The sequence below is a fragment of the Neofelis nebulosa genome, chromosome 14, assembly GCF_028018385.1.
Source record: "Neofelis nebulosa isolate mNeoNeb1 chromosome 14, mNeoNeb1.pri, whole genome shotgun sequence".
NCBI classification, from domain to species: Eukaryota; Metazoa; Chordata; class Mammalia; order Carnivora; family Felidae; genus Neofelis; species Neofelis nebulosa.
The window spans coordinates 82,505,487-82,521,401 of NC_080795.1; the positions used below are offsets into that span (position 1 = coordinate 82,505,487).

The following is a 15,915-nucleotide window of genomic DNA, read 5'->3' on the forward strand; positions in this document are numbered from 1 at the left end:
TGTGGAGACACATACGCACACGCATGAGCACACGCGCACTCAGCCTTACCCAGGCTCTCGGAGCCTCCTACTGCTACCGGCAAGAACGCCCTGTCTATACCGGCAAATGGGCTCCAGGGGCTGGACTGGAGCTGGGAGCCCCACACCGAGCTGAAGATGTGCCCACGGCCCCAGGGGCCCTCAGCCAGCACAGCCCTCGGGCCTGCACCGCAGACTCCTGGCCCGGGGACAGACCCAGACAGAGACCCTGCCCCTCCCCCCACACCCCCCGGACGGACGGACGGAAGGCTCGTGGGTCAGTGAAAGAATGTGGCAGAGCCTTCAGGGTGAGTCTCAGGCCGACGGAGGAGCCCTGGTGTGGCCTCCAGGGTGGCACACGGCAAGAGCCCAGAGGCAGGATGTGATGGTGGAGGAAGGGTGTGGGGCTCCCGGCTGCCTTGCACGGGCTGTGATTCACACGTGACGCAGGACCGGAAGGGCACTGAGGAGTGCCCTTGTGGCCGGTTGGATGTCCTTACTGGACTCCACATTTTCTCTATAACAGCGTATTGAGACATAATTCACATACCACACAATTCACCCGTTTAAAGTATAAAACTCCACGGGCGTTAGCATATTCGGAGCTGTGAAACCATCACCACGATTGATTTTGGAGCCTCCCATCACGTCCAAAGAAACCATGTGCCTATCAGCTGTCCCTCCCCCTTGTCCACCCCCAGCCCCGGGCAGCTGGTCACCTGCTTTCTGTGTATGGCCTGGCTCGTCATGGACGTGTCACGTCCGCACATCAGGGGATGTGTCTTCTCTGTCAGCTTCGTTCACCTTTCTGCGTGTCAGTACTTCCTTCCTTCTCGCGGCCCGTGAGCACTCTGTCACCTGTCGTCCTTTGTGTGGGTTTCCCCACGCGTGCACTCGTGCATCAGTTGCTGGACACCTGGGTTGTCTCCACGTGTTGGTGCTTGGACACGGTCCTGCGTGAACATTCGCGTGCAGGGTTTTGTACGCACGTACGTTCTTATTGCCTCGGGGCGTCCACCTACGAGTGGAGTGGATGAGCGTTAGGGGAGTCCTCCGTGGAACCCGTCCAAGCCCCGCCACACTGTCCCCCACGGGGGCTGCTCCAGCTCACAGCCCCCAGCAGCGTGTGAGGCTCCGATTTCAGAAGCTCCAGCCGTCCCCAGCTCGTGGATCCTGTCCCAGGGGTCCCGCTGGCCGTGAAGTGGCATCTCAGGTGTGTGTGGGAGGCCGGGCCCCGGCGCCAGGCTGAGACCCGGTCGAGCAATGGTTCCCTGTTGACTCAGCCAACCCGGTGGTTCCCCCTCCCATTCCCCCACTCTCAAGGGCATACGAAAGCCTTGTCAAGGCTGAGAAAGTTAATTCCTGAAGCCTGCGGTCTGCGGGTGTTGGCAGTAATGCTCCTCCTTTTTCTACCCCGAGTCAGATAGAAACAAACATGGGAATTGTGTTTTGCTAGCAATCTTATCAACAAGGTCTTGTTGTGACCCGTCTAGAAAATTCACAAGAAACACACAACTAAATGTTTTGGTTGGCAGCGATTAGGTGAAACCCGTTTATTCTTAGAATGGCCTGACCCATAAGAGTCTGGATATAAAAGATTGCGTACGGCAACAATAAAGCCGTCACTTGGGCCATCAGCCCAGGGGACCCTCCTGTTCCCAAACGTTCTCTCTCTTTTTTCTTGCATTCCCCTACCCTCAGGACCCTGACCTCGGTGTTTGTCGCGCCGGTCGCGACAAGTGGCGCCCGAACAGGGACCTGAGACAACGAGGAGGAAACCAAAAGCGGACCGCGCGGCGTCTAATTCAGGTAAGGGAACTGTGCCAGCAGCACAGACGACGGGAGTAAAACTATGGGACAGAAACAGTCTATGGAACAGGGATATTTTATAACTGCCTTGCAGGCTCTTATGAAGGAGAAGGGAATTAAGGTTTCTCAGTCAGCCCTTAGGGAATTTTTTGACATAGTGCATGATTATTGCCCATGGTTTCCAGACGGGGGTACAGTTGATTTAAAGGATTGGCAGCGAGTTGGTCAGGAACTTAAGAATCAGATGAAGGTTTGCGGGGCTGCAGTTCCAGGGGCTTTGTGGTCTACTTGGACCTGTATTAAGGAGGTCCTTGATCCGCAGGATTCTATTGAAATAGTTTCTCTTAGCTCGGAAGCAGCCCAACCCTTAGTGACTTCAGATGCTCCTCTCCCTCCAGAAACTACTTTCAATGCCCTTTCGGGACAGTCACGGGTGCCTTCACCTTTGCCTCCTCTCCCCCTCCTAGAACAGTTGTCTGTGCAAGATCCAGAAAATAATGATGACTCTCCTTTTGGGGATCAGGGGGATGATGGGCCGTATTTGGAAGACCAGAGGAAGCCTGCCTTCTTGGCCCCTCTGGTCCAGAAGGTACCTTTAAAACGACTTCTTTTCAGGCACCAGATAGAGGCTTACCTCAGCTGGCTTTCCCTATTACTCAGAATCAACAGTCCACTGAACCTTACCCCGTTATGGGAGCCACTCCTTTGCAGCGGACTCTGTACCAAGCGCAACAGCATGGGGAAGACACCTCTGCTTTTCACGCTGACCCTGTTATTCAGCAGGGGGGACAGAGAGTGTACTCCGCCCTAAGTTTTAAATTGCTGAAAGATTTGAAATCCTCTACAGCCCAGTATGGTCCAACAGCTCCCTTTACCCTGTCTATGCTTGATAATTTGAGCAGGGAGGCGTTGTGCCCAGGAGATTGGAAGGTCATTGCTCAGGCTTGTTTGAGTGTGGGAGATAACCTCTTGTGGAAAGCAGAATTTGCAGAGAATGCTGAAAAACAGGCTATGTATAATAAAAGAACTAACATACCAGTGGATTTCAACATGCTCACAGGTACAGGACGATATTATGATGTGGGCCTCCAGCTGAATTATCCTGAAGCTGCGTATAATCAAATTAATACCTGTGCCATTGCAGCTTGGAAAAAACTCCCCTCCACAGGGGGCAGAACTGAGGAATTGTCTAAAATTAGGCAAGGGCCAGATGAGAAGTACCAGGATTTCGTTGGGCACCTCTTGACTGCAGTCAGTCGTATGGTTACTGATGGGGAGGCAGGTACCATTATTGTAAAACAGGCTTATGAAAATGCTAATTCTGCATGTCAGGCAGCCATTCGTCCTTGGAAAAATCAGGGTACCTTGGAGGATTATATCAGGCTATGTCCTGAGATTGGACCATCTTATATTCAGGGCATTACTTTGGCAGACGCCTTAAAGGGAATAGACCCCTTACAGGTGCATGCCCAGCTTCAGGGTAAAAACGTAAGAACTAATCCAAGGAAGTTGGGTGGAGTAGTGTGTTTCAAATGTGGCCAAAAGGGCCATATGAAGGCCCAATGTCGTAGTAAAGAAATAATTCCAACCACCCCCGGTTTGCCAAGTGGCCCTAACATTAGTAATAAGCCGGCAATTATTTGTCCCTGACGTGGACGGGGGTGTCACTGGGTCAATGAATGCCGCTCTAAAACTGATTGTAATGGCAAACCTCTTCAGGGAGACTGGAAGCGGGGCCAGCCGCAGGCCCCTCAAACAATTGCGCCAATGTCCCCACAGGCGCCTTCCCACCCATTGTGTCCAACACTGGAGACCTCCCAGGTATCAGCCAGCTACACCGCGGCACCCCCGCCAGTGCGGGACTAGATCTTGCCCCAGCTCAGTCCGTTTACCTAGAAGGAGGACAGCCCCCGAAACCCATCCCCACAGGGATATGGGGGCCTCTACCCAGGAATACTTGGGGGTTATTATTGGGAAGATCCAGCTGGACTCTTAAGGGATTGATGATCTATCCTGGAGTCATTGATGAAGATTACACCGGAGAAATAAAAATTTTGGCCAGCTTAACTATGGGAACTTTGGTGCTTGAGCCCAAGACTCCCATAGCACAATTGATCTTGATACCCCGGATGTCCTCCAATAATAAGGCTGTTAAAGCTTACCGGGGAAATCAGGGGTTCGGCTCCACAGATCTTTATTGGGCTAAAGTGATCTCTGTAGAAAAGCCCATGCTTACATTGCATATCCCAGGAGTCCCTTTTGAGGGACTAGTGGATACAGGTGCAGATGTCTCAGTTATCGCTCAAAAAAATTGGCCTGTCACGTGGCCTACTCAAGTGACTAATATTCCAATTAAAGGTGTTGCTTACGCCTCTGCTCCATTGCAAATCTCTGATTATTTACATCGGAGACTGCCTGATGGTACGACTGGAACTTTTCAGCCTTTTGTTTTGAAGATAGATCTTAATCTCTGGGGCAGGGACATATTAACTGCAATGAATCTGACTCTGGAGACTAAGGCAGTCCCGATTCAAAAACAGACTAATCTCGCTACGCACCTTATGAAGGAAATGGGCTATATTGAGGGGAAAGGCTTAGGGAAGGAGTTGCAGGGGAATCCTGAGCCGTATGTCCCCGAGCCCAAAAGAGACCATTTCGGATTGGGTTTTTCCTAGGGCCATTGGAAACTCCCCACGCTATGCCTCTCCAGTGGATGACTTCCACTCCAGTGTGGGTTGACCAATGGCCCTTACCTACTGTTAAGAGGGAGGCTGCTGCTCACCTCATAGAGGAACGACTGCAATTAGGTCATTTAGTTCCCTCCACCGGTCCCTGGAACACCCCAATCTTTGTGATTAGAAAAAAGTCAAATAAATGGAGGTTGCTGCAGGATTTGAGAGCAATTGATGCTGTCATGAAGCCCACGGGGGCTTTGCAGCCTGGCCTCCCTTCCCCATCGGCCCTTCCTTTACAATATCAATTGCTACTTTTGGACTTAAAAGATTGTTTTTTTCCCATTCCGTTGGCCTCTGGCGACGGAGAACATTTTGCATTCTCCTTGCCTTCCACTAACTTACAGGAACCTGCTAAGCGGTATCAGTGGCAGGTCTTACCGCAAGGCATGGCCAACAGTCCGACTTTATGTCAAGAGTTGGTGGCCAGAGCAATTGCCCCTTTTAGACGGAGTTTTCCCCCCGTATATTGCATCCAGTACATGGATGACTTACTTTTGGCTGCTGAAACTGAGGGATTATTACAGGAGGCTTTTATTTCTCTTCAAAGATGCCTTAAAGCATATAATTTGATTGTTGCCCCTGGGAAAGCTCAAAGGGAAGCACCTTTTGAATACCTAGGGTATCTCATCTCCAAATCAACTGTCCGGCCTCAGAAAGTATCAATTAGGACCGGACATTTGACTACTTTAAATGATTTTCAGAAATTATTAGGAGATATGAACTGGATTAAAAAACACACCAGGGGTCACCCCAGAACAATTATTGCCTTCGTTTAATATTCTAAAAGGAGATAGTTCTCCAGCGTCCCCGCGAAGTCTCACTCAAGAAGCTAAAGAAGCTATAAGACATATAGAACAGGCCATTCAGCAGGCCCAAGTCACTAGAATTGACCCTTCTCAGCCTTTGAATCTATAATATTAAAACTCAGGTCATCCCCTTTGCAACTCTGTGGCAATCTCATGGCCCACTTGAATGGCTACATTTAGCCTTACACTCTCTGCATGGCATTAATCCTTTGCTATCTATGGTTTGTCTTCTTATCATTAGAGGAAGATCCCGAGCTGTTCGGCTCTTTGGACACGATCCAGAATTTATTGCCTGTGCCTTTCTGACGCAGAAGCTGGTGGACGCTGCTTTTGCCCAGTCCGTCGAATGGCAACTTGCCTTGGCTAATTTTACAGGTCAAATTAAATTTCATTTACCTTCTGATTCTTTAATACAAGGTTTCAGTCTTATAGATATTTTGCCCTATAATCCTATTGTCTGTCAGCCGATGGAAGATGCTGCTTCCATTTTTTGTGGATGCTAGGAAAGAGGGTAAAATTGCAGGGTATGATGTCGCTTCCCAACATAAAAATTTGATCGCTTTAAATTATACGACTAAGGGGCGCCCGGGTGGCGCAGTCGGTTAAGCGTCCGACTTCAGCCAGGTCACGATCTCGCGGTCCGTGAGTTCGAGCCCCGCGTCGGGCTCTGGGCTGACGGCTCGGAGCCTGGAGCCTGTTTCCGATTCTGTGTCTCCCTCTCTCTCTGCCCCTCCCCCGTTCATGCTCTGTCTCTCTCTGTCCAAAAAAAAAAAAAAAAAAAAAAAAAAAAAAAAAATTATACGACTAAATCTGTCCAAAGGGCCGAGCTTTATGCCGTTCAGGTAGCCCTAAGAACTTACCCAGAATCTATAAATGTCTATTCTGACAGTCAATACGTGGTCAAAGCCGTGTTGCAGCTTCCCACTGCCTTTATACTGACAGCAGATGAGGAACGTTATCATCGACTTCGTGCCATACAAAAACTTCTTAATTCACGGCACAGTCCAATTTATATTTCCCACATTCGAGCTCACACCGATCTGCCCGGTCCCCTAGTTGCTGGGAATCGGACAGCCGATGCGGCAACCCATTTATCGCAAGTTCTGCCCATTACCACTCCTTGGGAAACAGCCAAAAGGAGTCGTGATAATTTTCATCAGAATGCGGCAGCCCTTCGACGAGAATTCAAAATATCTCGTGAAGCGGCCAAATTGTTAAACAGCGCGGCATCTGTCCGCAATTCTTCCCACAGCCGGTCTATGCCATTAATCCCCGAGGTCTTCGGCCCAATGACTTGTGGCAAACGGACGTCACCCAATATTTACCTTTTGGGAAATTGCAATGTATACATGTGTCTGTAGACACTTGCTCAGGCTATATACATGCTTCAGCCCACTCAGGAGAAGCATTTGTTGCTGTTCAAAATCACCTATTTTCTGCCTTTGCAGCAATGGGCAAACCTCGTAAAATAAAAACTGACAGTGGTAGTGCTTATGCTTCTAAATCTTTTGCAGAATTTTGCCGCCGACTCCGAATTGAGCATACCACCGGCATTGCTTATAATTCCACAGGACAGGCTATTGTTGAGCGAGCTCATCTGACTCTAAAACAGTATCTGCGAAAACTTAAAGAGGGGGAGATATTAAAGGGAAAGATCAAGTATTCCCCACATGTGCATCTCACTCTTGTGTTGTATGTTTTAAATTTTTTTAATGTCAATGAAGCAGGGCTGACTGCCGCAGAGCATCGCTGGCGAAGGAGTCAAGAACCTCTCTTGATGGCAAGATGCAAAGATATGCCGAAGGCGTTTGGCGAGGCCCAGACCCGGTCCTTCGGAAAGGGCGAGGGTGTGCTTGTGTTTTTCCACAGGATGAAGAGGCGCCGCGCCGGGTCCCGCTTCGGCTCCTCAGAGACGTTACGGTTGTGCCGAAAAATGGCCGAATTGACAGCGACGGAGCCCCCCCAGAAGCGACGACGGCGGAGTCATAAGGCGGGTACAGCCACCTGGGGACAGATAAAGAACCTGCTGACCCAGGCCGCTGATGTAGTGATGGCCTCAGGTGGAGCGGTAGCGACCACACATGTCTTCTTGGCCTGTGCCTTCTCACTACAGCCGGGGAGTCTGTCCTCTATTGGGCATACGTGGTAGGTCCTCCTACAGTACATGGAGAGACCCCACACCCAGAGTATACACCAGTCTCACCTTTATGGGAGGGGAAGGCGCAGGGTTTTTGCCCACTGTGTCGGCCTCTATAAATTGGACGGCACTCTCTGCAGGAACACCCATCTGCCTGCAAAGGGAGTCTACGCCGTACAAACTTGCTTATGGGTGTTTGGGTACGAAACCAGTAGGGCGGTCTATTACTTATACACTGTGGCAAAATGACAAGCGTCCTTCGGAACGGGTACCCCGCTCCGTGGCCGCTTATTGGCAAAAGAGAGAATTATTAGGAGGAGAATGGATGTTTTTTGGGCCGCGTGATCCCCCTCAGAATCTTCCTACATGTCCCTCAGCTGGTCGAGGCCTTACTGGGGACTCACCTTGGGGTAAATGTGCCCAATCCTCTTCACTGAGGATGACTCCTAAAGACGTAAACTATACCATTACAGATTATTCCCGAAAGGCCCGGCTAGCTCAGTCGGTAGAGCATGGGACTCTTGATCCCAGGGTCGTGGGTCCACCTCCTAAGGAGGTACAGGTACACCACAAGATTATCCCACAAACCATTTTGCAACCCCTGAAGGAAGAATTCATTCTGATCTTTGGAAGTTATATGCTACCTTTGATAAAATATATACTAATGACAGCTTTCGTTTTCCAGAATATTATGTTTCTCCAGTTCTGCAGTTGCGTGCCTGTGTTCCTCCGCCCTCCAATCTGATTGTTGGAGATGGGACCGTTACTCCAGCGAAAGAAGATGGTCATCAGTTATACCGGCTGACGTGTCCTGCTTGTGCTTTGACCAATTGTCTCCCAGTAGATGGACCCTCTAGAAGTGGAATGAAGGTTTATCTGCTCTTACCACCTCCCTATTGGATGTTGCCAGTACATGTTACAGGACCTTGGTATCCTAATTATGGGATGCAATTGGCCTTAGAAATCAGTGAACGGCTGCGCAGGACCAGGCGGTTTCTTGGACTCTTGATTGCTGGACTCATAGCAGCAGTGACTGTAATTCCCTCTGCAACTGTATCTGTAATATCCTTACATGAAAGTGCCCAAACGGCATCCCATGTAAATGAATTGGCTCATAATGTATCCAAGGCGCTTGCCACTCAAGAACGAATAGACCGTAAATTGGAAGCCCAGTTAGAGGCACTACAAGAAGCATTGATGTATCCCGGTGATCAGTTTGCTGTTTTGCGTACCAGACTTTCTTTAATTTGTCATGATGCATATAAGCATATCTGTGTTACCCCTTTAGAGGATACCAATGTGACATGGGGACAAGTGCGTCGTCATTTACAAGGGGTTTGGCATGATGCTAACGCTAGCTTAGACCTCTCACAGCTACAAGAAGAGATAAATGCTGTTGCCAGTAGCTCGCTCGGTTTCCCTGACCCTGGAGATCTCGCTGGAACCATACTGCACCAACTTAATGGGTTCAAGCCATTTAATATTCTTCAGCATTCCTTTGGGATCTTTATTGGAATTGTTTCCGTAATATCTGTTATACTTGTCTTGCTGTGTTGTTTCTGGAGATGGGGTCTCACTGCCTCTACCACATACCAGGCCAGGATGCACGTGTTGCAATTACAAACAACAGGGGGGCATGTGGGGGGCCGGGCCCCGGCGCCAGGCTGAGACCGGGTCGAGCAACGTTCCCCGTTGACTCAGCCAACCCGGTGGTTCCCCCTCCCATTCATGTGGGAGGCCGGGCCCCGGCGCCAGGCTGAGACCCGGTCGAGCAATGGTTCCCTGTTGACTCAGCCAACCCGGTGGTTCCCCCTCCCATTCCCCCACTCTCAAGGGCATACGAAAGCCTTGTCAAGGCTGAGAAAGTTAATTCCTGAAGCCTGCGGTCTGCGGGTGTTGGCAGTAATGCTCCTCCTTTTTCTACCCCGAGTCAGATAGAAACAAACATGGGAATTGTGTTTTGCTAGCAATCTTATCAACAAGGTCTTGTTGTGACCCGTCTAGAAAATTCACAAGAGGGGCGCCTGGGTGGCGCAGTCGGTTAAGCGTCCGACTTCAGCCAGGTCACGATCTCGCGGTCCGTGAGTTCGAGCCCCGCGTCAGGCTCTGGGCCGATGGCTCGGAGCCTGGAGCCTGTTTCCGATTCTGTGTCTCCCTCTCTCTCTGCCCCTCCCCCGTTCATGCTCTGTCTCTCTCTGTCCCAAAAATAAATAAAAAATGTTGAAAAAAAAAAAATTTAAAAAAAAAAAAAAAAAAAGAAAATTCACAAGAAACACACAACTAAATGTTTTGGTTGGCAGCGATTAGGTGAAACCCGTTTATTCTTAGAATGGCCTGACCCATAAGAGTCTGGATATAAAAGATTGCGTACGGCAACAATAAAGCCGTCACTTGGGCCATCAGCCCAGGGGACCCTCCTGTTCCCAAACGTTCTCTCTCTTTTTTCTTGCATTCCCCTACCCTCAGGACCCTGACCTCGGTGTTTGTCGCGCCGGTCGCGACAGGTGTGGTCTGATGCGCGGGCCTCTGGTGGCTGATGACGTGAGCAGCTTTTCAGTGCTTGCTGCCCGTTTGTACATTTTCCTTACAGAAATGTCTAATGGAGCCTTTGCCATCGCCCGAGTCGTAACAAAGAAACCACGAGAGGTGTTGCCGGCTGGAGGGGGAGGCCGTGGGCTGCCACGTGGCCCCTGGCTTGCTCCACTCTGGGCGGGCAGAGGGGCCCCACGGGGTGTGTGCTGCCTGGGGCGTTTCCGGGAGCATCGGCCAGCCTCCCTAGGCCACAGTTTCACTTTTGGGTCTGTGCACTTGCTCAGAAGCTTCCCGGCACAGCCCTGGTCTGCAGGAAGGCCTTGCTTCACGTCGTGGGCCCGGAGCCTGGGGTGACGGTCACGGTGAGCTGCGCCCCACACCCAGTGCCGTTCCTTGCTGGCTGGGCGGGGGCGTGGGGGTGGCTCACACCAGGGGCGGAGGACGTCGGCCCTTTTGGGAGGTGCTGGTCCCAGCACCCTCCAGGACTCCCCATGATCCCAGACCAGTTTGGGGAAGCCCGAGGCCTCTGGGAAGGCAGCGCCCTCACCAGCCCATCTGGGTCTCCGGTCACCCTTTGGTCCGCTCCCGATTCAGACGGGCACCGAGGCTCAGAGGTTCCTACCGACGGGAGCTCCTCTGTCTGGGACCCAGGGCTCCCGGGTGCCGGGTCAGGCCTGCTTTGGCCTCTGACCCCTGAAGCCTCAGCCTTAGACTCTGGGCACAGAACAAGCCCTAGAGGGTTCACCTGGAAGCTGGGGACGCTCTGACTGGGCCTCGCTGTGGCCCCTGTGCCAAGTGCCCAGGAACTCGGTGGCTCCTGTTTCTTCCCCTGCCCCCTGAACACCTCAGCCAGGGAGACAGCTGCTGCAGCAGAGAGAGCACCGGCCTGGGGTTCACCCTGAGGCCCCCGCCCTGCCCTCCCTCGGTGGCTGCTTTTCAAGAGTGGCTCTAAGCGCTGTTGGGCTGACAACACAACGGAGGCCTCTGTGGGTAGCCAAGGGCGGCCCTGCCTCACCCCTCCCCGAGCACTGAGAGTCCCTGGGCTTTCTTGGGCGTCCTGCGGGCACTCTGGCCACGGTACAGATGGTGTGAATGGCCTGAGTCCCACTGAGGGCTGCGAATGCCGTCCCAGCCTAGGGGCACTCACCCACCCCAAGGAGAGATGGTTCGAGTGGATGCCAGGGTAGACGGTGCTGAGTGATGATCAGCGGCGGGAGCTTGCTGCCTGTTGGAGCATCTCAGGACTGGCCTGTGGAGGAAGAGAGCTCCCTGTCGTGGGAGGCATCCAAGTACCCACTTGGCCCCGTGCCCCCTCCCACTCTTCCAGCCCTGATCGCAGAACGCCTGAGCCATCTGTACCCCTCGGGAGCATGACGTCCACCTTCGAAAGGGTGGTCAAGAGCGTGGTCCGGGAGCTGGACCCCAAAGGAGACCTCATCCCCGTGGACAGCCTGCGGAGCTCCACCAGCTTCCGGCCCTACTGCCTGCTGGGCAGGAAGCTCTCCAGCTCATGGTTCTGGAAACCCCGCTACAAGTGTCTCAACCTGTCCATCAAGGACATTCTGGAGCCTGATGCCCCAGAACCAGGTACCCCGCTGGGCACTGAGTCGGGGCCTCGGGTGGGAGGGGAGCGAACAGGCCGGCCTGCTGCCTGCTCTGGGCGTCTGGGCTGTGTGCTTTCAAAAGACAAAGCACCACCTCTGCCCGGGGAGGGGGGGCGGGGACGGGGGGCAGCTGGCAGGATGGAGCCTCAGCTCTGGTCTGGCTCTAGCTGTGGAACGCGTCGCCTCCTTCCACATCGAAGACCTCGTGGACGGGATGGTGCAGGGCAACGTGGAGGTGAAAGCCCTGGGACAGGGCAAGTTTGTGAGCGGGGCAGCGGTGTCGGCCACAGCCAGCACCTCCATGGACGTGTGCGTGCTGAAAGTGCCCCTCCACACCTGGGGGGCCATGAACAAAGAAAGGTGAGCCGGTGGCGGGGGGCCGGGGAGGCTCCAACCTTAAGCAACCGCTGGGTCACAGCCTTGGGGCATCAGGAGTCACAGGGTGTCGCTGCCAGGCCAAGGGGTCAGCACAGTCGGGGTGGGGGAGTCCCCAGGGGTTTGCCGAGCCCGCAGAGGTGACGGGCGGGGGGGGGGGGGCGCCTCCTGAGGGCCAGGGTGGTCAGGCAGAGCCCAGGCCACTGGGGTGGAGCCGACAAGGGGGGGGGGCACCTCCAGGCGTCTGTGGGTGTCCACTTATCACCCCTGGATCCGGCCCCGCCCCCAAACACTGTTGGGAGCCCCCGGGAAAGGAGCGACGGGGGTCCTGTGCCCGGGCCCCCCCGCAGAGCCCGTGTCAGCCCCCCACCGGCACCGAAGGCTGAGGTCCCGGGAGGGAGGCCCGACCCACGGCCCGGGGCTGGAGAGGGCAGGACGCGCCCGGAGCTTCCAGACCTACCCCCCCCCCCCCCCCGCCGTAGGCGCCTGCGGCAGCCGGAGCACAAGATCCTGCAGCAGCTGCGGAGCTGCGGGAGTGACGTGTTCGTGGTGACGGAGGTGCTACAGACGCAGGAGGAGGTGGAGGTCACCCGGGCCCAGAAGCAGGAGGGCTGTGGCCAATTCGCCCTGCCCGGAGTCCTACGCGTGCAGGTGCGTGGCGTGGGCCGTGGGCAGGCAGGGGTCGGGGAGGCAGGAGGGAGCGGCCGAGCCTGGGCGGCTGGGATCTAAGAAGGGAACGTTGGCGGCCCGGTCGAGAAGCAGCAAAGCGGGCCAAGAAAAGCCGGTCTCCTCTGAAACGTCCACACCTTGCCCGTGGATCGTGTTCCCCGCTCTGTAAACGCTTAATCTGAGGTAGAAGAACAACCCCCTTCCTGTGACGTATACACTGCCCCCGTCACGTCGCCCCCCGCCCCCCACCCCCCGCCGCCCGCACGCACGTCACTACCCTGATCGTCCGGATCCCCGACAGTTAATGAGCCTGCTTTCTTCCTGCTTTCGAAAGCACACGTTCCTTTCCCCTGCACCCTCCAGTTGTACTGATAAGACTCTCAATAAAAACTGGAGAAGAGGGGCGCCTGGGTGGCTCAACCGGTTGAGCGGCCGACTTTGGCTCAGGTCACCATCTCGCGGTTTGTGAGTTCGAGCCCGCTCGGAGCCTGGAGCCTGCTTCGATTCTGTGTCTCCCTCACTCTCTGCCCCTCCCCCACTTGTGCCCTGTCTCTCTCTGCCTCTCAAAAATAAACAAACGTAAAACAAAAACAAACAAACAAACAAAAAAAACTGGAGAAGAGCTTTGCTTGGGGCCATCACCGCCAGAGCCCTTGGCCCCCTGCCCTCTCCTTTCTCTGACTCAGGAGTCTGGAGTGATGTGTCCTCGGCCACCCCAGAGTTTGCTGGTCAAACCCAGTGCCCCCAGGCAGACCCCCAGCACCCGCACCCAGCCCACCCAACCCCACAACCCAGAGCTCACTCCTGAGCCCATGCCCATCCCTCAGGGCAAGGGCCAGGGCCACCTGAACCGGAAGAAGACAGTCACCATCCCCTCAGGCAGCGTCCTTGCATTCCAGACGGCCCTGCTGGTTATTGGCCCTGACTGGGGTGAGTGGGGACTGGGGTGACTTGGGGGGCCTGGGCTCCGTGGCAGAGAGGCAGGGAGGCCCAGGAATTGCCGCCGGCTGGCTGGGGTCTGGCTGCACAGCTTCCTGGCTGCGGTGGCTGAGGAATGCTCTGGCATGTGAGGGGTTGGGGCACACGGGGACAACTGTGCAGGGTGGTCCCGGTGGGTGATGGAGAGGCTGGGGTCACTGGCTGACCTGCCCACCTCCCCCCCCCCCCCCGCTCCACTCCCACTGGCGGCCAGAGATCCACCACCTCCAGCACAAGGACGAGAGGACCTTCAGGCTGCCCAAGACAGGTGAGGACCGGGGATCCCCCCACCCACGCGGGGCAGGCGACCAGCGGCTGAGGCCTTCCGCACAGCATGGCTCAGCCGGGGGCTCCCGAGGACTGGGCGCACGGGCACACACACGCGGGCACATGCACACACACCCACACACACACTCACGTGCCGTGGGTGTGTACCCACACGCTCACGTGTGCTTGTGCGCACGCGTGTACACGCGCGCGTGTGCACATACGTACATACACTCACTCACATGTACAACGCACATTCACGTGCACTCACATGCACACACGTGCACACACGTGCACACGGACTGTCACACATGCACACACACATGTACACACAGTGCACTCACGCACACACGCACGGTTGCACACGTACAGACGCACCTATACACGTGTGCACGCTCACACAATGCTCTCGCACGTGCACATGCACGCTCACATGTGCACTCACACACGTACACGTGCACACACACTCACGGGCCGTAAAGCAACACCACACCAGCCTCGGCCCGGCACACCCTCACTCCCTGCCCTGGGCGGCCAGTGCTGGGGCGGTGGTGAGGGACGACGGGGTCTGGGGAAGGCTTCAGCCCTGTCTGGCTCGGGGACCTGTACCCTGCACTGACCCACCCTGCCCCACCCAGGCCACAAGCCTACAAGCAGCACAGGTCTCCTGTCACAGATACCTCTCAGCTACTTCAAGATGAGGTTCCCATCTACACCCGTGGACATGGTGTCGGGTCAGTACCTTCTTGACGACCCTCAGAACCCTTGGTGGGCTCCCCTTTGCCCCCTGGGAGTCTGCCCTTCCTGACCAGGGCTCTCCAGGGTCCTGCGGGCGCCCGGGCAATTCCAGCCCTCTCCACACAGATGGGGACATTGAGGACCAGATGCCAGTCACTGAAGACTTCCAGGGCCTGAAGGTAGAGGTTAGTGTCCACGCTGACGGCCTGAAGGGCTTGTCCGGGGAACTGTGCGGGCAGATCCTGGCAGGCCTGATGAAGGTGTTGCGGGAAGAGCCGGCCTTGGAGAGCCTCCAGGAGGAGGTGAGCAGCCTGCTGGAGTGGGCAGGGTGGGTGGGACCTGCGCCCGGCCCGTCGGGCTCACCCGCCCCACCATATGTCCCCAGCTGGAACAGGGCCTGTGCTGTGGGTGGGTGGCGTCCCCCGATGCCCCGGGGGGTGCCATCCTGGAGTGCCTGGTGCAGTCCTCTGGAAAGGTAGAGGAAGAACTCGCCCGCCCCATCCTCTACCTCGTACAAGCACTGACTGGTGAGAGGCTCCTGGGGGGGGGGGGGCAGGTAGGGGGCAGGGAGATGGGCTTCTCCAGCTGGCTTTCTGGAACCCCCTCTTACCTGAAGTCTCTCCCTAGAGCTGAACGAAACCCAGCGTGCACTGCTCGCGGAGGTGCTGGAGACAGGGGACCTGTCCGGGCAGTCCAGGCTGGTGAGAGAGCGTGGGTGGCCGGGGCAGGGCTGGGCCTGTTGGAGGGGGGGGGGGGGGCGCGTGCCGGATGCTGGGAGTGGAGTGGGCAGCGACCACCTCCCACACTGTCCTGCAGGTGCAGAGCGTCCTGGAGCAGAGCTCCCCCTGGAAGGAACACAGGGCTGTGTCCCTGCCGCAGGAGCTCCTGGGGAGCAGCTGGGACTCAAAGGCACCTGCCTGGGTCCTGCTGGAGGAGTGCGGCCTGGAGCTGCGGGTGGACGTCCCCCAGGTGCACTGGCAGCCGGACGCGCAGGGCCGCACGAGCGCCCTGTACGCCTGCCTGGTGCTGCTGCCGCATCTGAGCCAGGACAGCGCTTAGGGCCGAGCCTGGCTCTCCCGCCGGGGCGCCTGGGCAGCGCTCCGGGCGGGGCGGGGCTCCTGCCCAGCTGGCGGCCAGCCCCGGGAAGGCGAGAGCCCGACCGGCCACGTGGCCGGTTCAGCGTGGGGCCAGGAGTTGGGGAAAGTCAATAAATGCGATGTGTAAAGGAAAGATGGGATCACTGAGGT

At 55.7% G+C, this 15,915-nt stretch overlaps 2 protein-coding genes across 2 annotated transcripts; both read left to right on the forward strand.

The window, feature by feature from the left end:
• The first annotated feature begins 1,735 nt into the window (after nucleotides 1–1,735).
• LOC131494751 (uncharacterized) lies at nucleotides 1,736–9,354 on the forward strand. The gene is made up of 3 exons (XM_058699319.1): nucleotides 1,736–1,827; nucleotides 6,883–7,513; nucleotides 8,191–9,354. The coding sequence occupies exons 2-3, from the start codon at nucleotides 7,450–7,452 to the stop codon at nucleotides 9,171–9,173; spliced, it is 1,047 nt and encodes a 348-aa protein (XP_058555302.1). The 5' UTR covers nucleotides 1,736–1,827; nucleotides 6,883–7,449; the 3' UTR covers nucleotides 9,174–9,354.
• Nucleotides 9,355–10,267: 913 nt separating this feature from the next.
• GSDMD (gasdermin D) lies at nucleotides 10,268–15,898 on the forward strand. The gene is made up of 11 exons (XM_058699315.1): nucleotides 10,268–10,399; nucleotides 11,365–11,624; nucleotides 11,809–12,001; nucleotides 12,499–12,667; nucleotides 13,513–13,615; nucleotides 13,878–13,931; nucleotides 14,569–14,664; nucleotides 14,795–14,970; nucleotides 15,054–15,195; nucleotides 15,296–15,369; nucleotides 15,485–15,898. The coding sequence occupies exons 2-11, from the start codon at nucleotides 11,408–11,410 to the stop codon at nucleotides 15,725–15,727; spliced, it is 1,467 nt and encodes a 488-aa protein (XP_058555298.1). The 5' UTR covers nucleotides 10,268–10,399; nucleotides 11,365–11,407; the 3' UTR covers nucleotides 15,728–15,898.
• The last annotated feature ends 17 nt before the right edge of the window (nucleotides 15,899–15,915 follow it).

Coding starts and splice junctions, on each gene's coding strand:
- GSDMD (XM_058699315.1), top strand. CDS start 11,408: ATGACGTCCACCTTCGAAAGGGTGGTCAAGAGCGTGGTCCGGGAGCTG. Junction 11,625..11,808: donor GCCTGATGCCCCAGAACCAG/GTACCCCGCTGG, acceptor GTCTGGCTCTAG/CTGTGGAACGCGTCGCCTCC. Junction 12,668..13,512: donor CCGGAGTCCTACGCGTGCAG/GTGCGTGGCGTG, acceptor CCCATCCCTCAG/GGCAAGGGCCAGGGCCACCT.
- LOC131494751 (XM_058699319.1), top strand. CDS start 7,450: ATGTCTTCTTGGCCTGTGCCTTCTCACTACAGCCGGGGAGTCTGTCCT. Junction 7,514..8,190: donor TCCTCTATTGGGCATACGTG/GTAGGTCCTCCT, acceptor TTCGTTTTCCAG/AATATTATGTTTCTCCAGTT.